This window comes from Sylvia atricapilla, chromosome 13 (genome assembly GCF_009819655.1).
Source record: "Sylvia atricapilla isolate bSylAtr1 chromosome 13, bSylAtr1.pri, whole genome shotgun sequence".
Classification (NCBI taxonomy): Eukaryota; Metazoa; Chordata; class Aves; order Passeriformes; family Sylviidae; genus Sylvia; species Sylvia atricapilla.
The window spans coordinates 1,175,996-1,200,573 of record NC_089152.1 but is presented as its reverse complement, the minus strand read 5'-3'; the positions used below and the strand labels follow the sequence as shown (position 1 = coordinate 1,200,573).

The window sequence follows — 24,578 nt, the reverse complement described above, 5'->3', positions numbered from 1 at the left end:
TCTGTCTAGCCTCTGGTCTAGGCAGCCTCTCAAGGCATCATTTACGTGGCTTCTCCATTCTGGAGCTCTTTTCCAGCCTCACTCTTCGGGATCCCAGAATAGCTGAGCTTGGTCTCCACACCCTGGAACGCTTTTCCAGAAAGATCTGTTTGTGGTACCAGAAAGGCCAAGCTTGTCCTGCACACTCTGGAGCGCATTTCCAGACAAACTCCGTTCGGGATCCCAAAACAGCCGTGTTTATCCTCCGCTCCCCGGATCACTTTTCCAGCCGAGCTCCGGAACGCCGCCGCTCGGCCGCGGTTGCCGGCCGGCCCCTCTGAGGCGCGGGCGGAACCCGGAAGTTCCGAAGCGGAACCCGGAAGTTCCGGGGCGGAACCAGGAAGTTCCGGGGCGGGCCGCGGCGGTTCCGGGGCGGAGCGCGGCGGTTCCGGGGCGGAGCGCGGCGGTGCCGGCCGGGCCCGCGCTCCGGGCGGGGGGGGGGCCGCGCCTTGGCTGCCGGGCCGCGGCTGCGCTGCCGCCGGGGCCGGGGCCGGGACTGGGGCCGGGACCGGCTCGGCGCGGGGGGCGGCGAGCCCCGGGGCGGCCGCATGTTGGCCCCGCGGGGCGCCGCGCCGGGACGGAGCTGGCCGGGGCAGAGCCGGGCCGGCCCGAGCGGGGCCGTTGCGGGCGGCGGGGCCGCGCGGAGGCGGAGGCGGCCATGGAGGGGCTGGCGGGGTACGTGTACAAGGCGGCCAGCGAGGGCCGCGTGCTCACCTTGGCCGCGCTGCTGCTGAACCGCTCCGAGAGCGACATCAAATACCTGCTGGGCTACGTGAGCCAGCACGGCGGGCAGCGCTCCACGCCGCTCATCATCGCCGCCCGCAACGGGCACGCCAAGGTGGTGCGCCTGCTGCTGGAGCATTACCGCGTCCACACGCAGCAGACCGGCACCGTCCGCTTCGACGGGTACGTGAGCGCCCGGCCCGGACAGCGCCGGGAGCGGCGGGGCGGGCACGGCCTGGGCTGAGCGACAGCGCGGCCCTCTGGGCCTCCGGCAGCTCACACTGTTCCGGGCCTTTGGAGGGGTTTGGGAGCTTTGCCCAAGGCTGAGTATTCCGTGATTTAAAGGTCTTTGTGGGTTGTTTCCAGCTCGGGCTGTTCCTTGACTTGGTGGTTGGTCCATGTGGATTTTTTCCTCAGACTGTTCCTTGACATGGTGGTCCTTGTGGGGTCCTCACAGCTCTGTGTTCTGTGACGTGGTCCTTGTGGGTTGTTTCCAGCTCGGACTATTCTGTGACATGGTGGTGCTTATGGTTCTCTCCAACTCAGGCTGTTCTGTGTGCTGGTGGACCTTGTGGATCTCTTCCAGCTCAGACTGTTCCCTGACTTGATGGACCCTTGTGGATCTCTTCCAGCTCAGACTGTTCCATGACTTGACGGATCCTTGTGGGTTCTTTCCAGCTCAGACTGTTCTGTGACATGGTGGTGCTTGTGGAGTCCTTCCAGTTCTGTGTTCTGTGACGTGGTGGCCCTTGTGGGTTCTTTTCAACCCAGATTCTTCTCTGCCTTGGTGCTGCTTGTGAGTCTCATTCAGGTCGGGCTCTTCTGTGGCTTGGTGGTCCTTGTGGTCCCAGCTCAGACTGTTCTGTGACCTGGTGGACCTTGTGGGGCCCTTGTGGATCAGATTATCCCCTGACTTGATGGTCCCTGTGGGTTCTTTCCAGCTCAGACTGTTCTGTGCCCTGTTGGTCCCTGTGGGCCCCTTCCAGCTCAGGATTCCGTGACCTGTCAGTGCTTGTGGGCCTCTTCAACTCAGGCTCTTCTGTGACTTGGTGGACCTTGTGGATCTCTTCCAGCTCAGGATTTTGTGACTTGGCCCTTGTGGGTTCTTCTTTCCAGCTCAGACTATTCCATGGCTTGATGGACCCTTGTGGGGCCCTTCCAGCTTTGTGTTCTGTGACATGATGCTCCTTGTGAGTTCTTTTCAACTCAGGCTATTCTGTGACTTGGTGGATCTCATGGATCTTTTCCAGCTCACATTATTCCCTGACTTGATGGTCACCGCTGTGAAGCCCTCCCAGCCCTGTGTTCTGTCACTGGATGGTCCTTGTGGACTCCTTCCACCCCAGGCTGTCCTGTGATTCTGTGCCTTGTGGGCCTCTCGCAGCTCAGACTGTTCTGTGACTTGATGGCCCTTGGGAGCCCTTCCCAGCCCAGATTATTCTGTGACTTGATGGTGTGTGTGTCCCTTCCACCTCAGATTATTCCATGTTTTGGTGGCCCTGGTAGGCCCTGTCCAGCTCTGCATCCTGTGATTTTCTGGCCCTTTGGGTCCCTTCCATCCCAGATCATTCTGTGATTTTCTGGCCCTTGTGGGTCTCTTCCATCCCGGATCATCCTGTGATTTTCTGGCCCTTTGAGTCCCTTCCATCCCAGATCATCCTGTGATTTTCTGGCCCTTGTGGATCCCTTCCATCCCAGATCATTCTGTGATGTTTTGGCCCTTTGGGTCCCTTCCATCCCAGATCATTCTGTGATTTTCTGGCCCTTGTGGGTCCCTTCCATCCCAAATAATTCTGTGATTTTTTGCCCTTTGGGTCCCTTCCATCCCAGATCATCCTGTGATGTTTTTGCCCTTTGGGTCCCTTCCAGGGCTCCTCTGTGGTCACTGCCCTGCCCTCTGTGGGGCTCAGCAGAGGAGGATCTGTTCTCTGGCTGTCCCTGGCTGAAGGCTGGCAGTGCCCTCCTTCCTGCCGGTTTGAGAAATGAATTCCTGACATCCCCACCTAAACATCCCGTGGGTGTTGGAGACACCCAAATTCGGGGATTTTCTGATAAAGAACCCTGATGAGCCATAAATGCCTTTTCCAGTTAGGAATTCCCCCTGTGAGGCTGTGCTCTGCTGGGCCAGAGTGGCATTTCTGGGACATTTTTGCCACTGCAGGTGACAGTGACATCGGGAAGGGTTCTCACACTGTTCAGTTCTCTCATGCAGAACCACTTCTCTGTGTGGGTGGATTTTTATTCCTTTTTTTTTTTTTTTTTTGTTGTTGTTTTTGTGGGTTTTGTTTCAGGTGTTTTGGTTGGTTGGGTTTTTTGGTTTTGTTTGGTTTTTTTTAATTTATTTTTTGGTGTGGGTGCTTGTTTGTTTTGTTGTTTTTTTGGGGTTTTTTTTTTTGTTTGGTTTGGTTTGGTTTTGGGGTTTTTTTTGGTTTTGTTTTGTTTTTTTGCCACTCAGGAGCAGGCTGAGAATTTCTGGGGTGAGAATTCCTGGAGGAAAGGGCCTCCTGCCACAAATGCTGGATTTTTGCCTGGCTGGGGCTGTGTTTTCCAGAGTCTGTGCCTGGCACAGACTGAAGGAGGAGTTGTCTGAGGCACAATGGACGCAGGGAGAGGAGCAGAGCCCATGTGATTCCCCAGGGATTGTTGTGCCTCAGATAAGGTGGCTCCTCTCCGTCGGCCTTTCCACCTGGAGCCTCAAAACACCAAAAAAAAAATCAGAAATAAAAATAATATTTTCATGGGGTTATTTACAAAATCAAGAGCTTCTCGCTGGGAATTCTCTCTGGGATTTTGAAGAGCCTCTGGAGGAGTTGGATTTACAAGCAGTTGCTGTGGAGCTACGAGGGCTTCACCGAATGATTAAAAATCGCTGTGAAAGTGAAATTAAAGCTGATCTTTGGATATTTTAACTTTGGGGAACGTGGCTGTTTGGAAATACTTGTCCTTTCTGTGTGTTTGGGACGTGCCTTGAGGGTGTGTGAATCCTGCCTGTTTCCTCATTTAAATCCCTCAAAAACCAGGGCATAGGAAAGACAAATCCATTTTTTTTGTGTGTGTGCTGGGTTCAGGGAATGAAAAGAGGTTAAAAAAGGGGATCTGTCCCCTCATTTCCCCGTTGTCTGCAGGGCCACCATGTGACACACATCTGTGGAACAGCCCAGCTCACAACTTCTGCTTTTTTAGGTTTTATTTTCTTCCCAAAGTTGCCGGGCTGGCTCTCAAATAGGGCACGGGATCTCAAATAGGGAAGCGGCTCAGGGAGAAGGCAGGGAGAAAATCAGAAATTTTGAAGCTGATTTTGCCTTCGGGGCTGTTGCTGATATCTAAAACTGGGGGTTTTTTTGAGTCAAAATACCCATTTTAAGGGTTTTTTTGGTCTTTAATGGATCACTTCATTGCACTGAAGAGGTGATATGAGATGTGTTCTTCCCCAAACCTCTCTAAATGAGACTGGAGTTTGTAAGTTGGATCTTCAAGGTGGCCAAACCCCTTTTGGCCACTCTGAAGTTCCAACTTCCAACGCTCCCTCCATGTGCTCCTTCAGCCTCATTCCGAGTGATCTCCTTGAATCCCCGGGACGAGCTGGCTGTAAAATCCATGGCTGGCTGGGCAGGGAACACTTCTGGAAGAACCCTAACCCCCTGTTCCCCCCTTTCCTCCCCCAGCTTCGTCATCGACGGCGCCACCGCGCTGTGGTGCGCGGCCGGGGCCGGCCACTTCGAGGTGGTCAAGCTGCTGGTCAGCCACGGCGCCAACGTCAACCACACCACGGTGACCAACTCGACGCCGCTGCGGGCGGCCTGCTTCGACGGGCGGCTGGACATCGTCAAGTACCTGGTGGAGAACAACGCCAACATCAGCATCGCCAACAAGTACGACAACACCTGCCTGATGATCGCGGCCTACAAGGGCCACACGGACGTGGTGAGGTACCTGCTGGAGCAGCACGCCGACCCCAACGCCAAGGCGCACTGCGGGGCCACCGCCCTGCACTTCGCCGCCGAGGCCGGGCACCTGGAGATCGTCAGGGAGCTGGTCAAGTGGAAGGCGGCCATGATGGTCAACGGGCACGGCATGACGCCGCTGAAGGTGGCCGCCGAGAGCTGCAAGGCCGACGTGGTGGAGCTGCTGCTGGCCCACGCCGACTGCGACAGGAGGAGCAGGATCGAAGCTCTGGAGCTGCTGGGGGCCTCGTTCGCCAACGACAGGGAGAACTACGACATTTTGAAGACTTACCACTATTTGTATTTAGCCATGCTGGAGAGGTACCGCGACAGCGAGAACGTCATCGAGAAGGAGGTGCTGCCCCAGATCGAGGCCTACGGGAACAGGTCGGAATGCAGGACGCCTCAGGAATTAGAGTCCATTAGGCAGGACAGGGATGCCCTGCACATGGAAGGCCTCATAGTGCGGGAGAGGATCCTGGGCTCGGACAATATCGACGTGTCCCACCCCATCATCTACCGGGGCGCGGTCTACGCTGACAACATGGAGTTCGAGCAGTGCATCAAGCTCTGGCTCCACGCCCTGCACCTGCGGCAGAAAGGCAACAGGAACACCCACAAGGACCTGCTGAGGTTCGCTCAGGTCTTCTCCCAGATGATCCACCTGAACGAGCCCGTGAAGGCCAAGGACATCGAGAGCGTGCTGCGCTGCAGCGTGCTGGAGATCGAGCAGGGCATGGCGCGCATCAAAACCACCGCGGACGCCGACATCCACACGGCCGTGGACAACTACGAGTGCAACATCTTCACCTTCCTCTACCTGGTGTGCATCTCCACCAAGACGCAGTGCAGCGAGGAGGACCAGGCCCGCATCAACAAGCAGATCTACAACCTGATCCACCTGGACCCGCGCACGCGCGACGGCTCCAGCCTGCTGCACCACGCCGTCAACTCGGGCACGCCCGTGGACGACTTCCACACCAACGACGTCTGCAGCTTCCCCAACGCCCTGGTCACCAAGCTGCTGCTGGACTGCGGCGCCGACGTCAACGCCGTGGACAACGAGGGCAACAGCCCCCTGCACATCATCGTGCAGTACCACCGGCCCATCAGCGACTTCTTGACGTTGCACTCCATCATCATCAGCCTGGTGGAGGCCGGCGCCCACACGGACATGACCAACAAGCAGAAGAAAACCCCTCTGGATAAAAGCACCACCGGGGTGTCCGAAATCCTCCTTAAAACTCAAATGAAGCTGAGTCTCAAGTGCCTGGCCGCCCGCGCCGTGCGGATCTACAACATCAGCTACCAAAACCAGATCCCCAGAACTCTGGAGGAGTTTGTCCAGTTCCACTAGGCCGTGTCTGACCTTTTTTTGTGGTGGTGCTATCCCGGGAGGAGGACGACACCAGACAGCAGAATACACCCGTGTCCATCAAGCTGTTTTATTTTTTCTCTCCATTCCTTTGCTTTCGGGTTCCTCTGGGTTCCCCGTCCACGGTTCTCGGGTGGAGATGGTGGAGGGAGGGGGCAGGAAAAGCCACAGCCTTGTCCCGTGGTTGAATCCCACGTTTGAGATTCTGGTCCTTTCCTTGGTTAAAAGAATCCCTCCCTTAGCTCTCGGTTTTCTAAACAACACGAAGAGAATCCCCCAGGTAAAAACTCCTGTCGAACGTTTCGTGCCCGACGCAGAATTGGATTTCAGACTCCTCGTGGTGAGGGAAAAGGAAAAAAAAAACCAGGGAATTCTGTGGTAGTTGGGCTAAAAGTGGAGTGTCCACCCCCAGTTCAGTGCATTGCTCTCGTACCTCACCGTGCTTTTATGCCTTTCAGCTCGTGCTGGAGATGTCGGTAACGTTTTTAACAGTCCTGTTTTGACCCAAAATTCCCTTTTTGAGCAGCACTTAGCAGCAGCTGCAGGCGTGAGGGGCGCTCTGTTAGGAAATGCAGGTGGGAATTCACCTTTGAGGGGCAGAACTCCCTTATCGAGCTCTTCACTGACACTGCTCCAGTAAGTATTGAATAACCTATGGACAACAAAAAAAAAAAAACCCCAAAAAAAAACTTCCCACGCCGACCGAAAATAACCGGAATCATCGTTTGTTTTTTCCCTAGTCCCCGTCGCTCCTCTCCTAACATCATGCATGGATCCCTAGAAACTGGGTAGGGAATTTGTGTTCGTGTGTGTCCCAACATTTCAAACTGCTTTTAACTCTGGGTTTTGGGGTTTTTTTTTTCTGTTTCAACGCTCGACACGCACCTTTTTTTGACTCAAGAAAAGTCGTTTTTTTTGACTCAAAAGTCTGTCCAGCTGCACTCTTGGATTCCAGATGCTGTATCTTCCTAACGGAGCCGTCTGCCGCCAAAGAGAGTCTTCCTTGAACCTGGCTTTTCCAAGAAGAGTTGGAGTGTCTGTGCCTCCCCGAATCGGACTTCGAGGATTTTTTTTTTTTAATGGGTTTTTACTCCCTTCCATTGTGTAAAAAAAAAAAAAAAGAAAATCTCTTCTTAAAACTTGATTTTTAAAAAAAAAAAAAAAAAGGAAAGAAAAAACTTTTCCTCCTCTCATCGACCTCTTCGCTGATGGGCGAGTGATTGTACGGGAATGCTTGAGAACCTTGGGAGAAGTGGCAGATGCTCCTGCAGGAAAAAAATGTCACTTGTTTTTTGGGACAAAGGCTCCTGGACCCTCTGTTCCTTTCCCATGCAGCTTTTTAACCGTCAGGATGAACGAATGTTCCGTGGGGTTTTGTTTGGGTTTTTGTTTTTTTAAAAGAAAAAAAAAACAAAACAACAATCCAGGTAGAACTTCGAGGCGAGATTTGGGGCACGCGTTTCTATTTGTATGACAAAGAAATAAACATTGAATGTGGAATTACCTTGGGGGTTTCCTGGGTTTTGTCCGGGGGGTTTTGTGTCCTTTGAGGGAAAAACTTTAGGATTGGGTTTAGGTTTTCCCGAGGAGCTGTGGCTGCCACATCCCTGGAATTGTCCTAAGGCCAGGTTGGAACAGCCTGGGATTAGTGGAAGGTGACATTTTCCTGACACCTGGATGGTGTCATTCCTGTCTGGAATCCTGAGATGATTCCCGAGTGCATCCCTGGGAAAACCTCCCATCCCATGGGAATTAATGATGGAAAAATCCCCGATCCCAGAGCAGCCCCCCTTCATGGAAAAAGCGACCAGACAGCAGGAATTTTTAAAATATCATATCTTTAATCCTTAAAAAAAAAAAAAAACACCACCAGGGACGGTATTTCCCCGCACCTGATCCCGCATCCGGCAACATTCCATAAAATTAATATTAGCATAAATAATTCCGCTATGCCGAGGGCGCCTTCCCGCCCTCCAGATTCCATGATTTCCATGGCACCAGCTATGTACAGGTATGATACACCAGGTGGGCTCCCCAAACTGCTCTGCTGGGACAAGACTCATCAAACTGCTTTTTTTAATTACCTTTATTTTTAAAAAAACGAGTTTAAATTATTTTTAAATTATTTTAATTTTTTTTTTTGCAGGATTTTTTTAAATTTTTTTTTTCCCCTCCCTTTTCCTTCCTCTTTTGAGAAGAATTATGTACAGCTGGACACCGGAGAATTTTTTTTTTTTTTGGCATTTAAGGTGCTTGAAATCGCGAGGTTTTCGTTCAGTGCATTCAGACTAATTAACGCCTCCGCTTAATTACTCCGCTCGACGAAGGCAGTTTGAGAGCCGTGGCCAGCAGAGCCCGGGATTTGCCACAGCTCCACCACGGGGAAGGAGCAATCCATGGGGGATTTTTTTGGGGATTTTATTATTTTAAGGAGTTTTCCAGCCCCGCATCGGGGACCCCTCACATCGGTGTCCCCTCGTCCCCACTGCTGCCACCTCGGTGAAATCCCGGTTGGAAGCACCTCGGAGGAGATTTTTGGGGGAATTTTTCATTGGTTTGAGGGTGGTTTTTTATGGAATCCCAGTTGGAAGCACCTCCGAGGAGATTTTTGGGGAATTTTTGGTTGGTTTGAGGTGCTTATATGGAATTCCAGTTGGAGGCCCCTCCAAGGAAATTTTTTGGGACTTTTTGGTTGGTTTGAGGTGTTTTTTATGGAACCTCAGTTGGAAGCTCTGAGGAGGAGACTTTTTGGGAATTTTCCCTTGGTTTGAGGTGTTTTTTATGGAATCCCAGTTGGAGGCACCTCCAAGGAAATTTTTGGGGGGAACTTTCCATGAGTTTGAGGGGATTTTTATGAAATTCCAGTTGAAAGTTCTTTTGAGTAGACTTTTGGGGAATTTTCAGTTGGTTTGAGGGGTGGTTTTTTTATGGCTTTTAAGTGCTATCCCTCATCCTGCTGCAAAGCCAAGCTCAGGCCCCAAATCCCTCGGGATCCCGGGAATCTCCGGAGCTGGGAGGGGGCTCCTGCCCCGGCAGAGTCACTCCATCCCTTGGGAATTCTGCTCCCGCTCCTCCGCTCGCCGCCGGCTCCCGCTCTTGAAGAACCCGAGCTGTGGGGTGAGAAGAGAAACGAAACCCCGACGTTATCCCAGGAGATTTTAATGGGACACCAGCGGGAAGTTGGTCCCGGATATAATTTATGTGAGAATGGAAATTTTGGAGGAGATTTTGAGGATTCTTGGTGGAGTTGAGGAGCTCGTGGGGCGCTGGACACGGATCCGGAAGATCCATCCAGAAATCCATCCAGAAATCCATCCAAAATTCCCCCAAAACGCGCGGCCTGAAGGCTGCTCACCTTCCAGAGCGCCAGGACAAGCAGGGCCAGGAGCAGGAGACCCCCCAAAGTGCTCCCAAGGATGATCCAGATGGGAATCTGCCATTCCTCAGGCTTGGAGATCTCAAAGGTGATCTGGAGGAGAGAAAACACCGCGGATTGCGGGCGGGAACAGCGGGGAAAAGGGATGGTGGGAAATGCTGAGCACTCCATCCTTTGGGAATTCTGCACCGAGGATTTGGCTCAGTTTTCCCTGCGGAATCTGGAGATTCCGGGATTGGAGCTCGGCTCCGGCCACAGCTTTTTTATGATGGGATTTTATTACTGGCTCGCAGTGGGATGTGGCTGGAGGGGCTGGAATTCCATCCTAAACTGGGCTGGAATTCCATCCTAAACTGGGCTGGAATCCTGTCCAAAACTGGGACAGAATCCCATCATAAAAAACCGCACCGAGTTTTTCCAGGCCTGGGTCACTCCAACCCTTCTGCCATCCATAGGAATTTTCCCAATGGGATCAAGGCAGGGATCCCAAAACTCTGGCTCCTCCCCATCCCAGGGCTCACCTGGCGGCTGGGATCCTCTTCCCGGAAAACGAAGGGGCTGCGGAAGCGCCGCTGGAGCGCGGCGATGGTGCTGAGCTTCAGTGCCTTGAACTTCAGCTGCATGGAGAGGAACAGGATGAGCTTCCCACATGGAAAAGGGAACCCCATTCCCAGTGGGATCCACTCCATTCCCAGTGGGATCCACCCCATTCCCAGTGGGATCCACCCCATTCCCAATGGGATCATCCCATTCCCAATGGGGTCACCCCATTCCCAGTGGGATCCACCCCATTCCCAATGGGATCCACCCCATTCCCAATGGGATCATCCCATTCCCAGTGGGATCCACCCCATTCCCAATGGGATCATCCCATTCCCAATGGGATCCACTCCATTCCCAATGGGATCATCCCATTCCCAATGGGATCCACCCCATTCCAAATGGGATCACCCCATTCCCAATGGGATCATCCCATTCCCAATGGGATCCACCCCATCCCTGGTTGGATCCACCCCATTCCCAATGGGATCATCCCATTCTCAATTGGATCCACCCCATTCCCAATGGGATCCACCCCATTCCCAGTGGGATCCACCCCATTCCCAATGGGATCATCCCCTCCCCACGGCTTTGTACCCACTGGGATTCCCGTGGGAGAGGAGGAGGCGGGGCAGGCAAAGGAGTGGGGCGGAACGACAGCAAAAAGCAGGTTTAAAATGAATGAAATTTGCGTTAATTAATTAGTTATGGAATTAAATAATCCACAATGGGCACACAATCCGATAGGATAAGCGGCTTTGGGAACAAAAATCACCCCCCACACGCCTGGGCTTCCCTGGGTGAGGGGAAAACCCCACGTGTTTTGGGGTTTTGGGAGTTCTTTTGGGGGATTTCTCCCCGAAATCCGCATTTCCTGCGGCGCACTCACTGCCTTCAGGGATTTCATCCACAGGTTCCCGTGCAGGTGCAAGTTCAGCTCCTCGTTGGGGGCCAACTTCACCTCGCAGTCGATGGAAACCACGTCGGAGTTGCTGTGGTTCTGCAAAGGGAAATGTGGGATCGTGGCTGGAAAAGGAGGGAAAATCCCGCTGGGATCCATCCCTGCCACTCATCGAGGTGGGGAGGATCCCATGTGTCCGTCCTCGTCCTCATGTGTGGCCAAATCCCAAAATTCTTTACATTTTCTCCCTGTTTTTGACCCCAAACTTCCCCAGTTTTGCTGGGTTTTTGTGCTGTTATTTCCCTCCAAGTTTTCCCTCGGAAAAAAAAAATTATCCTGATCTTTGTGAGCTGGAGAATCCCCTCGCTCCCCGTAAATCCTAGGTATTAATGGGGTTTTATTTGCAGTGGCCGAGAGGAAAAATAAAGATAAAATTAAAAAGAAAAAGAAAAATTTAAAAAATTAAAATGAAAATAAAAATAGAAATAAAATAATAAAATAATAAAATAATAAAATAATAAAATAAAAGTAAAATAATAATAATAATATAAATATATAAAATAAAATAAAGGAAAATAAAATAAAATAAAATAAAATAAAATGAAGGAAAATAAAAGAAAATAAAACTACCAAAGGGCTTTAAAATCTCCTAAAAATTCCAGCATCCCCTCCCATGTCCATGGGCCATCCCAATTCCAGGTTTTTCCGTGTTTTGGGATCTCCTGGAGCCAGGCTCAGCCCCGTGGGGTGAGTACCAGGTGTGGGGTGCGGGACAGGTCCTCCTCCGCCGGGCTCCTGCGGTAGTCAGTGCTGTTCCCCCAGATGGTGCAGGTCGTGTTCTCCTGTGGGAGGAGCCGATGGAATTCCAGCATGGACACAGGGATGGTGGTGGTCACTTCCCCGTGCTCCCATCCCGATGGAACTGGGGATCCCCAGCACCCCCAGGATTTGCTGGAGATGGGGTTGGGTTTGGCTCACTGTGGGATGTGGCTGGAGGGGCTGGAATCCCATCCTAAACCGGGCTGGAATCCCATCCTAAACAGGGCTGGAATCCCATCATAAACTGCAACTGAATCCCATCCTAAACCAGGCTGGAATCCCATCCTAAACCAGGCTGGAATCCCATCATAAACCGGGCTGGAATCCCATCCTAAACCGGGCTGGAATCCCATCCTAAACTGGGCTGGAATCCCATCCTAAACTGGGCTGGAGTCCCATCCTAAATGGGCTGGAATCTCATCCTAAACTGGGCTGGAATCTCATCCTAAACTGCAACTGAATCCCATCCTAAAGCAGGTTGGAATCCCATCACAAATGGGGCTGGAATTCCATCCCAAACTGGGCTGAAATTCCATCCTAAACCAGGTGGGAATCCCATCGTAAACCGGGCTGGAATCCCATCCTAAATTGGGACAGAACTCCATCCTAAACCGAGACAGAATCCCATCCTAAGCCGGGCTGGAATCCCATCCCAAAGCAGGATCACGTCCTACCTGATCCGCCCGGAACCCCGTGGGCAGCAGGAGCCGGTTTCCCGCCCGCGTGGCCACGGGCACGGTGATCTTCAGGGTCACCCCTTGCACCGGGAAGAATCCCAGGTTCTGCAGCTGCCAGGGAAGAGCACAGGGAGGTTTTGGGATCGTGGGACGGCGATCCCGGCTCCCGGGGCCGATCCCAAATCCCAGGAAAGCTCCGGGATTCCAATTCCTGCTCACCGTGAAGGTGCAGTGGAAGGGGGGCCCGATGGGGTTGGATCCATCCAGGGAATTGTTGGATCTGATCTCGAAATAGTCCAGGCTCGACGTCCTGTGGGACAAAGGGGTTTGTAGGATTTTCCCCTTCTTTGCAGGATTTCCCCTTTCTGTGCAATAATTGCCCCTTTCTTTCTAGAATTTTCCCTATTTTTGCGATATTTTCCCTATTCTTTGCAGGATTTTCCCCATTTCTTTTCAGGGTTTTCCCTTTCTTTGCAGGATTTCCCATTTCTTTTCAGGGTTTCCTCCTTATTTCTTATATTTTACCCTTTTTTGCAGGATTTCCCCTTTCTTTGTAGGATTTTCCCCCTTTTTGGCAGGATTTCCCCTTTCTTTGTAGAATTTCCCCCTTATTTCTTATATTTTCCCCCTTTTTGCAGTATTTCCCCTTTCTTCGTAGGATTTTCCCCTTTTTTTTGCAGGATTACCCATTTCTTTGTAGGATTTCCCTTGCTTTGTAGGATTTCCCCCTTTTTTTGCTGTATTTCCCCCCTTTTTTTCAGGATTTCTCCTTTCTGTGTAGGATTTTCTTGCCTCTTTAATGCATCAGAGCCATCCCAGGCCCTGGCTGAGGTCTGGATGTCACAGGAGGTAAATCAATCCCTGCTTTGCAGCTGGAGAGGTGGGAAAAGAGCCAGGAATATTCCATGGGAACCCGTTTGGGAGCACCTGCGACGGCCTCAAATCCTTTAAAATTCCCTCCCTCCTTTTCCACTCCAAAAATTCCCAAATTTCTTCTCTTTTTTTTGTCCTTTTCTTTCCCTCCAGGTTTTTCCCTTCGCTCTGAACCGGAGAACCCCCTTGCTCCCCATAAATCCTAAATATTAATGGAATTTCATTTACGGCATCTGAGTAATAATTAAAAAAAATTATATATATGAAAAAAATGACCGAAGGGCTGAAAAATCCCCTAAAAATTCCAGCAGGCAGCGCCAGGGAATGTGCTTTGGGATCGCTGATTTTCCCATCAGCAGCTTCTTAAATGTTCCCTGGCTCTCCCAGACTCTCATTCCTGGTGATTCCACGCTCAATCCCACAGCTGAGCCTCCCTCGGATGGTTTTGTGGGATGGCCACGGGCCCAGACTGTGGGAACACCTGTGATGGCCATTATTACCTCCAAGAATTCCCCTTTTTTTTTTTTTTTTATTTTCCCCCTCCCCATAAAAACTCACCCTCACACCTCTTTAATCAAATTCATGCCTTTAAAACATCGGGAGCGTTGAGCTCTCCTTGATTTTACAGCTCCTGGTTTTTCGATAAATCCCCCCAAATTTAAATGAAAATAAAAACGAAAAAAATTCCGACCTCGGCGCGGGTCGAGCTTCCCAGAGGAGGTTTTCCCAATCCGTCACCTCCCAGGGATTGAATCCCATAAAAAAATCCCCTCACCTGGTGAAGAGGAGGTCGGCCTCGTACTTGAGCTGGAAGTTGAGGTGGGCGACGTTGTCCTCCTTGGTGCTCTCCTTCTCCTCGCTGTCACTGCAACAGGACCGGGGGGTCAGGCAGGAGCCAAATCCCCTCGGGAATTTTTATTTTTTTTTTTGGGAATGCTGAAATTTTTTTTGGCTTTTTGGTCAGAGCCGGGGTTTTATTCCAGGATTTTTTTAATGAATAAAATGATTTGGAGGGAGGTGTCGCACTCCCCCCCAACCCCAGCAGCTTAAAGTGGTGCAGGGAGAATCCTCCTCTGCTCTAAGAATTGGTGGATTTTAGAACGACTTAATTAATTAATCTTAATACTTTAGTCAATTGATTTATTAAGGATTTATGAAATAATAATTTGGTTTAATTTTTTTCTTTCTTTGCAGGATTTTCTCTTTTCTTTGTAGGATTTTTCCTTTTCTTTGTTGGATTTCCCCTTTTCTTTGTAGGATTTTTTGCAGGACTTTCCCTTCCTTTGTAGGATTTCCCCCTTTCTTTGTAGGATTTTCCTGTTTTTTGCAGGATTTTCTCTTTCCTTATAGAATTTTCCCATTTTTTGCAGGATTTTCCCTTTCCTTATAGAATTTTCCCATTTTTTGCAGGATTTTCCCTTTCTTTGCAGGACTTCCCGCATTTCCCTGTGGCACATCTCTGCCTGTGCAGGAGCAGGGATTAAGAACAGCTTTGCAAAATCCAGCAGAGCCCGGCAGCTTCCACAGGCACGGGAAAATCCATGGCTGGAAATTCCCGGATAAATAAAAATATCCAGGTTTGGGATCGCCCACAGCGACAGGGTCTCCGTGGGGTTATTCCATGGAAAACCTCTGGCTCTGGAGGAAGGAATCCCAAGGGAAGCTGGAGGCACCAGAGGAGCTTCCTGGATCCCGGGAATTGTCCGAAGTTGGACAAACTGGGATCGGGAAAGGGATGGGACTGGATGGGGGTTGTTTTTCCCAGCCCAAACCATCCCATGATTCCGTGATTCCAGGGGGGAGAGAACATTCCCAGACCTGCTGGCGACCATGTAGACCTCCATGTTCTGCAGGAACACCGACTTGCTGAACTCAAAATCCAGGCGGAAAGCGACCTGCGGAGGAGGGAAAAAAACATCGGGAAAAACATCCCAGGGAATAAAATCCTGAGCGCTGAGCAGGGACCTTGCGGGAGACACAATTCCTGATCCCACTGGGACCAGGCAGAGCCTTCCCAGGATTTACAGGAATTCTCTCATTCCTTGTGATGGGAACAACGAGTGGATTTGCGGGAATTCTCCCATTCCCTGTGATGGAAATAACGAGTGGATTTGCAGGAATTCTCCCATTCCCTGCGATGGGAACAACGAGTGGATTTGCAGGAATTCTCTCATTCCCTGTGATGGGAACAACGAGTGGATTTGCAGGAATTCTCCCATTCCCTGCGATGGGGACAACGAGTGGATTTGCAGGAATTCTCCCAGTCCCTGCCATGGGAACAACCCTTTGGAAGCAGATCCCTCCGGAGGCCGGGATCGGCGGGGAGGGGAGGGGAGGCAGCTGCACAGAGCCAACCCCAATAAAACGGGATAAAAGTGATAAATGTCACATCTGCCCTGACCTCAAACTGTCTGGGCCGGCACAGCTGACTGGAATATTTAAGCTCCCGCCCGCTCCGGAGCCAAAATTCCATCTGGAGCCCGTCTTTGTTTTGGCAGGAGCAGCGCTACCTGACGGCCCAACAGGCGCATTCCCGACCCCGTAGGTCATGGGCAGCCGGCTCCTCGTGCAGCCACAGGCATCCCAGCGGGAATTTGGGGAGCTTTAAAGCCGAGCCTGGTGCCTGAGGCTCATCCATCATAATCAAGGAAAGGTTTCAGATGGATACGGGAGCTGGAGAGGTTTTATCTCTCTAGATCCTGCTTGTGCTGGTCCCTTTTGCCACGAGCGGGATTCCACGTGGATCCTGAGTGCATCTCCTCACTGTTTTTTTCCCAGCTTATCCCTGAATTTAATGTTTCCCAAGGGTTTATGGCTTTTGGAAATGATCAACTGGATTTGGGCTCATCCCAAATACTGGGAACAGCGGTTTGGAGGATGCCACCACCCAGGGGGGCTTGGACGGGCTCTGAGCAGGATCCAGAGGCGCCTCAGAGCCAGGAAAACCTCTCAGGCTGTGATATTCCATCCTCAGCAAAGGTCTCAGGTGGATCCAGATCTCTCCAGATCCTACTTGTGCTGGCCCCTTTTCCCACAGGAACATGGTCAGTGGAATTCCGCATGGAGAAGCCGCAGCTCCCTGCTTTTCCTCCCCCCACCTTATCCCCGGATTTAACGTTTCCCAAGGGTTTGTGGCTTTTGGAAATGATCAACTGGATCTGGGCTCATCCCAAATATTGGGAACACCGGTTTGGAGGAGACCACCACCCAGCCTGGCTCCGAACAGGATCCAGAGTCACCTCAGAGCAAGGAAAACCTCTCAGGCAGGGAAGGAGCCTCATCCTGCAGGGAATGAGCTCAGGGAAGCCAATATTAATTTTTTCCAAAGGATCGGAGGATTCCGCCCAAATTCTGGCCCCTGGAGGAGCTGGGTTGGATCCTGGAGCTCTGGGAAAGGATCCCCAACCATCCCAGCTTCCCTAGGACGCCTCTCAAACCCCAAAAGGGAAAACCCTAAAAGTTTATCTTCAAAATCCTGTTTGGATGTGACAGATGTGACCCGGGGACCCCGCAGCTGGAATTTGGGGAGGTCCTACCTTGGCCTTGGCCCGGAAGAAGGGGTAGCTGACGTTGCACACCCTCCTGGTGGGGTGCCGGTCGTCACTGGCGCAGTCAATGTTGATGTCGGTGTCGTCCTGAAACGGGACAGCGGGAATGAGCCCTGGGAGCCGGCTCTTCCGGAAACTGGGAATAGCTGAGGGGTGCAAAATGGGCCTCGGCTTTGGGGAAACAACCAACCAACCAATGGCCAACCAACGGCCAACCAATGGCCAACCAACGGCCAACCAATGGCCAAACAATGGCCAAACAATGGCCAAACAATGGCCAACCAATGGCCAACCAATGGCCAAACAATGGCCAACCAACGGCCAACCAATGGCCAACCAGTGGCCAACCAATGACCGGCCAACCAATGGCCAACCAATGGCCAGCCAACCAACAGCCAACCAACAGCCAACCAATGACCAGCCAACCAACGACCAACCAATGGCCAACCAATGACCAGCCAACCAATGGCCAGTTGGGGAAACAATGGCCAACCAGTGACCAACCAAATGCCAACCAATGGCCAACCAATCAACAATCAGCCAATGATCAACCAGCTGACAACCAACAAAAAAACACCCAACCAACAAAAAAACAACCAACCTATGACCAACCAGCCAATGGCCAACAAACGAATGAATGAAGGAAGGTTGCAACCAATCACAAACCACAAACCAACCACCAACCACCAATCAAAACCCAACCAGAGGACCAACCATCAGTCACCCAACGCGCCCTGCTCGCTGCAGCTGGGAATCCTTCCCGTGCATTCGTTTATGTTCCTGGAAAGGGGCATCTCCAGGATGCAATTCCCAGTTTCCTGATTCAAATCCTCTTTATGAATTTCATTAGCAGTGGGGAATGAATTCAGCCGCGGTGAATGAATGAACCTGGTTATTCCTGGCACTCCTGATTTTTCCAGGATTGAGGAGTCGTTGGGAAGCACTGAGAGACAACGGGAGCTGTTATCCTGCACGGCCACCAGGAACTCCCTCATCTCATCAACACCAACATTCCTGCTGCTGGGACACCTTCCACCTCTCCAGCCAGGCTGGAGAAGCTCCTGCCCATTTCTGGGATGGGATTGGATGGGATGGGATCCAGGGGATGGGATGGGACACCAACCCTGCTCTGTCTCCTCCACAACCCTTCCAGACATTCCAGCCTCCTTGTAAGCAGGTGTCCATCCTCACCGTGAGAGCATGAGCCATTCCAGCTTTTATCCCACAAGAGCTGCTGCCGCTGGAAAAGTCCCGCCCAGGAGCTGGAATATCCCAGCACCAGGCACCGGCAACAGCCTGGAGCTTCCTCCCCCTCATCTGCTGAAATTACGGGTTTTTTGGGGCCACAGCCATTTTTTATTTATAAGACACAGATTTCCATCCCCTTTGGATGCTCCTTTTTAAGGAGGGACAGCCAGGAGCCCGTTATCCATGACTCCTCCACGACCAGCTGCAAATATTCCCTACAACCACTGCTGCCCGGTGCTTTGTGCTCCCCATCCCCATCCCGGGGATTTTCCCTGCTCTCCCCTCACTTGGCTCGGAATAATCTCCAAAAAATGCCTTTTTCTCATTCTGTGGGCAGCGAGCCCCACAATTTTCCCTTGGCACGGCTCGGAGAAAAAACAAAGGGGATGGGATCTGCGGGCGGGGATGAAGTCATGGGGGGCTGAGGGAAGGCTCAGCAGCATCAGCACATTCCCAAACCTCGCTGGGAGCAGGGAGGAGCCGCGCCAAGAGCGAGCCAGTGGGGTGGAGGGAAATTTTTGGGACACTCTGGGACGCTCCAGGGAGAGGCACGGAGAGGTGGCATCACCCGGCTCAGCGCTGCATTCCCATGAGCAGCTCCTGCTTCCAAGAGCTATTTCTCAGCTGCAAAAAAACTCGTTCCTGACGGGAACTTGGCCGCGTGCGGGGAGTATTTTTAAACAAAAATAGAGGGAAATAATTTCCTCTGAGTTCGACCTTCGCTCAGGCTCTTAAAACTCAAAAAAAAAAAAACCTTTTTGTAATTTCCAAAATAAAGAGCTGGAAGCGCTTAGAGCCCATAAACAGCTCTGATTTACGAGACACGGGGACGGATTTGGGCTCTGCTTTAGGCCGCGGCTTTCCCATCCGGCCGGGATTAGCGGGACCTCTGGGAAAACCTGGATCTGCTCCCGGGAGCTCACCTTGGGGATCAGGCTGGCCAGCTGGAGGTTCCTGGAGAAGGAGATGTTGAGGACGGTGCTGTAGGCGTTCTCCCCGCGGTTCTCCAGCGTGGCCTCCACGGCCACCCTTCTCCTGCCGCTCTCGATGACGAAGACGGAGGCGTCGAAGGAGAGGCTGAAGGACGAGCAGTCGCCTCTCCTCAGCGCCCTCCGGCAGAATTCCCTGCAGGAAAGGGAATTCCTGGGATTTTACGACCGGGCAGGAATCCCTGCTCTCCCTCCGTCCCGCTGTGCTGGAAGAGGGATTGTGGATTCCATAATTTTGGGATTTTTGGCCAGTGGTGTGATGTTTGCTCGAATGATTTTAGGAATGCTCGGGACAGCTGGGATGGAGGGAGAGAACGGATCCCATGCCAACAGCAAAGGTGACTCCAAGCCCCAGTGTCCAACCTGGCCCTGGACATTCCAGGGATCCAGAGGGAGACACAGCTTCTCTGGGAATTCCAGAATTCCAGGTCCTCATCACCCTCCCAGGCAGGAATTCCTTCCCAATATCCCATCTGAATCTCCCCTTTCCCACTGTGAAGCCATTCCCTGTGTCCTGTCCCTCCAGCCCTTGTCCCTCTCCAGCTCTCCTGGAGCCCCTTTAGCCCCTGGAAGGAGCTCTGAGGATTCCCTGGATCCTCCTCCTCTCCAGGTGAACATTCCCAGCTCTCCCAGCCCAGCTCCAGAGGGGCTCCAGCCCTGGAGCAGCTCCTGGATTCAGGAATAATCTTTAATAGCTCTTTAACCATGGAGCTGCAGCGTGGAGTTTTTTTGGTTTTTTTCCATGAGTCAATCCCGTAATTGCCAGGTGGGTAATGCCAGCCTTGCGCTCATTCCCTGCTATTTCCTGATCCGTATCCCCGGGGCTCATCACCGCGGCACCAAAGAGGAGCTGGTTTGTGGATTCCCCGAAAAACCACGGATTCCTTCCAGACAGGGAGCAGGGAGAGGCTCAGGAGTGCCAAAAAGCACCTCAAGGAGGGCTGAGATGAGCCTTGTGGTGGTTTTGGGGTCCAAACCCCCATTCACACAGCCCCAGGGGTGCCCAAAAAATGTCAGGACTGAGTTAAAGCCCTCCGAGAAATCAGGATACGTAAATCCATGAGGTAGAAATGCAAGTTTGGCTTTAAATAAGGAGAGGATTCTGAAAGGATTAAATAAAGAAAGGATTTTTAAAAGATTGAATGAAGAAAGGATTTTTAAGCGCCTTGAAACGAGAGGCTGTGTCAGTAAGTAAGAAAGAATGAGAACTAGTGCCTAGTTCATAGCCCAGTTAAATTTAGTTAAATTAATTAACTAAATTAAGTTAATTTTGTTAAATATTTAAATTAAAGTTAGTTAAATTCCAGTCATAACACAAAATAATGTCTCCTCACTGGAAGTTCCTAGATAGGACAGACAGAGCTATAAACGTGGAATTTGCGTAAGAATTTACAAAAATTAACGCACATCAGTTTTAGCTCAGGATAGGCCCAACACTTTTGTAGGGAGTTTAAACCTGATGGGTTAAAATCAGAACAGAATGAGCTGAGAATATTAGAAAATATTAGAGGAGAGGGAACATGGGACAGGGAATAGGGAACAGGGAATAGGGAACAGGGAACAGGGGATAGGGAACAGGGAACAGGGAATAGGGAATAGGGAACAGGGGATAGGGAATAGGGGAAAGGGAATAGGGAATAGGGGATAGGGGAAAGGGAACAGGGAATACAGAATAGGGAATAGGGGATAGGGGATAGGGATAGGGGATAGGGAATAGGGAATAGGGGATAGGGAACAGGGAATAGGGAATAGGGGAAAGGGAATAGGGAATAGGGGATAGGGAACAGGGGATAGGAAATAGGGAATAGGGAATAGGGGATAGGGAATAGGGAATAGAGAATAGGGAATAAGGAATAGGGAACAGGGGATAGGAAATAGGGAATAGGGGATAGGGAACAGGGAATAGGGAATAGGAAATAGGGAACAGTGGATAGGGAATAGGGGATAGGGGATAGGGAATAGGGAATAGGGAATAGGGGATAGGGAACAGGGAATAGGGAACAGGGAATAGGGAACAGGAAATAAGGAACAGGGAACAGGGGATAGGGGATAGGGAATAGGGGATAGGGAATAGGGGATAGGGAACAGGGAATAGGGAACAGGGGATAGGGGATAGGGGATAGGGAACAGGGGATAGGGAACAGGGGACAGGGGATAGGGAACAGGGGATAGGGAACAGGAAATAGGGAACAGGGAACAGGGAACACGGGTGCTGTTGCTGCTGTTGCCTTTACTGCTGCTGAGAAGGTGCTATCCCACTTCCACTTGGGAATTTTGCATTTAACGATTCAATAAAGGACTTTTTTTTACAACTCCCCAACTTTTGGTCTTCAGTGAAGACGTGCCGGAATTTCGGCAGCGACGAGGAGCAGCGGTGTCGGAATTTACAGACCGGGGCTGGGTTTTGGAGCCTCCCCCAGTGGGGGACACTCTTGGGGGATCTCTGGGTCACCCTACTCACATGGCACTGGGGATGTCACTTCTGGCATCCAGCACCAGGTCGGGGACACAGTGCTCGTCCTCATTGCAGCCATTCCAGAAGGGGACCTGAGGGGACAACGGGAGCAGCTCGGTGAGGATAAACCTGCCCTGGTGCCTTGGGAGGTGGCACCTGGGAGGTGACACTTGGGAGGTGACAGTTTGGGAGCTGGCACTTTGGGAGGTGGCACCTCGGAGGTGACATGTGGGAGGAGTCACCAGGGAGGTGTCATCTGGGAGGTGGCACATAAGAGGTGGCATCTGGCAGGTGGCACCTGGGAGGTAGAACTTTGGGAGGTGACACTTTGGGAGGTGACACTTTGGGAGGTAGAACTTTGGGAGGTGACACTTTGGGAGGTGACACTTTGGGAGGTGGTGGTACCCTGGGAGGTGACAATTTGGGAGGAGTTACCAGGCAGGTGTCATCTGGGAGGTGGCACAAAAGAGGTGTCACCAGGGAGGTGACACTTTGGGAGGCAACACCAGGGAGGTGACACTTTGGGAGGTGACACTTTGGGAGGTGTCACCAGGGATGTGTCACCAGGGAGGTGACAGCTGCTACCTACAGAGACCCTGAGCGAGGTGGGCCATCCGTCGTCCAGCATGGGGCCGTGCTCGGGCTGCTCCAGCTCGTAGTCGATGGAGAACGTCACCGGCTTCACGTAATCTGCCGTGTCCTGTGGCACAGGGACAATGTTGGGGACGAGCCCAGGGCTGCCCGGGGTGGGGCAGCACCTCGGGGTGTCCCTCAAGGTCACACACCTGTCCTGCAGCCCCACCCCAGAGCTGGGATGTAACCAAAACCAGATCCCGTGCTCCAAGGTTGCTCCAAAAACAAATCCTGTGCTCTAAGTTTCTCAAAAAACACATCACATTTTCCAAGGTTCCTCCAAAACCAGATCCCGTGCTCCAAGGCTGCCCCAAAAACCAGATCCCGTGTTCCAAGGTTGCTCCAAACCCCATCCAACTCAACTTTGGACGTTCCAGGGATGGAGCAGCCACAGCTCCTCTGGGAATTCCATCCCAGCCGGGAATTCCTTCCCAATATCCCACCTGACCCTGCCCTCTGGAAGCCCCTGGGAGCTCCTCCCGTGCCGTGCCCCGGGGTGCAGAGAAATGCTCTGAGGGGAGATGGTTTTTTTGGGCTAAATCACGAGCTCCAGCTCCAGCCTCCAATTTCCCAAAAGTTCGCGGCAGTTCAGGCCGGGGCTTGGGGCTGGGCCAGTCTGGCAGCTCGGGGCCTGCCTGGCTTCCATGAGATTCTGCTCCTCATTCCCGGGGAATGTTGGGGTTTGGCCAGGTTTGTGCATCAGCTGTTCCCCGCGAGTGACGGATCCACCAGCTCTGCACCCCGGGCTGGGACCCTGGTGGCCCAGGGAGGGGACAGCGCCAGGGGCTGGCACGGGGACACTCGGTTCCTGATGGAAAAAAAATCACCATTCCCGGTTTTTGGAGCAGGAAAAGCAGAGTGACCCTGGGATGAGGAGTGCACGCCCTCCCCGAGGAGGAGGAGGAGGATGAGGAGCACGTGGGAGCCGCGGTGATGTCACAGCTTGGGGACACACATGCCGGCTGCTCCATCCTCCCTGACCACATCAAACGGGCCGGGAGGGATCCAGCGGGACAAAACCTAGCGGGACGAAATCCAGCGGGATGGATCCAACGGGACAAAACCCAGTGGGATGGATCCAACGGGACAAAATCCAGTGGGATGGATCCAATGGGACAAAACCCAGCAGGATGGATCCAGTGGGACAAAACCCAGTGGGACAAAATCCAGCGGGATGGATCCAATGGGACAAAATCCAGTGGGATGGATCCAATGGGACAAAACCCAGCAGGATGGATCCAGCAGGACAAAATCCAGCAGGACAAAATCCAGTGGGACAGATCCAGCGGAACAAAACCCAGTGGGATGGATCCAATGGGACATAATCCAGTGGGATCGATCCAGTGGGACAAAACCCAGCATAATGGGATGAATCCAGCAGGACAAAACCCAGTGGGATGGATCCAGTGGGACAAAACCCAGCAGGATGGATCCAATGGGACAAAATCCAGCATAATGGGATGGATCCAGCAGGACAAAATCCAGTGGGATGGATCCAGCAGGACAAAACCCCACCCCAGGAAAGCCACCGAGGGCTGGACGGAGAGAACTTGCACTCACCAGGACGTGGAAGGGCAGGGTGTGGCAGAGCTCCTGCCCTCCCGGCAGCTCCAGTCTCCTCGGTGTCACCCTGTCACCGCCCTCGTCCAGGTGCGCCCGCGGCGAGTAGCGGCGCTCGTCGATGGTCGTGCTGTACCTGAGCCCTGCAAGGGACAGGCCCAGCTCAGCTCTGACCCCAAACCCTGGGCAAAGAGCCGCTCATTCCCTGCTGGGGGAAATCCCAGACGGTTCTGGGAAAAGCTTCCCCCCTTCTCCAAACGAGGAGATTTAGAAATGGGTTATTGCGAGACGCCGTGTGAAATCTGTGCAGGAGCGGAGTTACCTGCACCTCAACATCCCCTGTTCTGCTGCTGCCCTGGAGGAGACGGAGCACACCCCTCACCTGGATGATTTTTGGGATTATTTGCACACCCCTCACCTGGATGATTTTTGGGATTATTTGCACACCCCTCACCTGGATGATTTTTGGGATTATTTGCACACCCCTCACCTGGATGATTTTTAGATTTGCACACCCCTCACCTGGATGATTTTTGGGATTATTTGCCCCTCAAATGTTCCTGTGCTGCTTTGGAGGAAGCAGAGCACACCCCTCACCTGGATGATTTTTGGATTTGCACACCCCTCACCTGGAAGATTTTTGGGATTATTTGCACACCCCTCACCTGGATGATTTTTGGAGATCCTTTGCTTCCTGCACTGCTGTTGGAAAGAAATTGGAGATTCCCAACCAAGCCGGGATTTCAGGGAACCACAGAGAATCTCGGAATGGTTTGGGTTGGGAGGGACCTTAAATCTCATCCCATTCCAGCCCCTGCCGTGGCAGGGACACCTGGATAGTAGTCCCAGGCTGCTCCAAGCCTCATCCAGCCTGGTCT

The 24,578-nt window shown here is 52.2% G+C and overlaps 2 protein-coding genes across 2 annotated transcripts in view; one reads left to right on the top strand and one right to left on the bottom strand.

Moving 5' to 3' along the window:
- Nucleotides 1-477: 477 nt before the first annotated feature.
- FEM1B (fem-1 homolog B) lies at nt 478-7,585 on the top strand. Its single transcript, XM_066328182.1, has 2 exons — nt 478-945; nt 4,428-7,585. Exons 1-2 carry the CDS (start codon nt 698-700, stop codon nt 6,061-6,063), a joined length of 1,884 nt encoding a protein of 627 aa, XP_066184279.1. The 5' UTR covers nt 478-697; the 3' UTR covers nt 6,064-7,585.
- A 1,392-nt stretch (nt 7,586-8,977) lies between these two features.
- Nucleotides 8,978-24,578, bottom strand: part of ITGA11 (integrin subunit alpha 11) — a 31,396-nt gene continuing 15,795 nt past the window's right edge. Inside the window, exons 15-28 of the mRNA XM_066328180.1 lie at nt 23,701-23,843; nt 22,097-22,207; nt 21,514-21,599; nt 18,987-19,188; nt 16,804-16,902; nt 15,086-15,162; nt 14,043-14,132; nt 12,614-12,704; nt 12,392-12,505; nt 11,654-11,740; nt 10,887-10,997; nt 9,979-10,074; nt 9,437-9,550; nt 8,978-9,191 (exon numbers count right to left, since the gene is read on the bottom strand). Coding sequence (XP_066184277.1) covers nt 9,120-9,191; nt 9,437-9,550; nt 9,979-10,074; nt 10,887-10,997; nt 11,654-11,740; nt 12,392-12,505; nt 12,614-12,704; nt 14,043-14,132; nt 15,086-15,162; nt 16,804-16,902; nt 18,987-19,188; nt 21,514-21,599; nt 22,097-22,207; nt 23,701-23,843 — 1,493 coding nt within the window. The 3' untranslated portion in view covers nt 8,978-9,119. The remainder of the gene's footprint in view (nt 9,192-9,436; nt 9,551-9,978; nt 10,075-10,886; nt 10,998-11,653; nt 11,741-12,391; nt 12,506-12,613; nt 12,705-14,042; nt 14,133-15,085; nt 15,163-16,803; nt 16,903-18,986; nt 19,189-21,513; nt 21,600-22,096; nt 22,208-23,700; nt 23,844-24,578) is intronic.

Bases quoted from the DNA above. Each gene is read 5' to 3' on its own strand.
- FEM1B (XM_066328182.1), top strand. From the start codon at position 698: ATGGAGGGGCTGGCGGGGTACGTGTACAAGGCGGCCAGCGAGGGCCGC. The intron at 946-4,427 runs GTACGTGAGCGC...TTCCTCCCCCAG, and splicing joins GGCACCGTCCGCTTCGACGG to CTTCGTCATCGACGGCGCCA.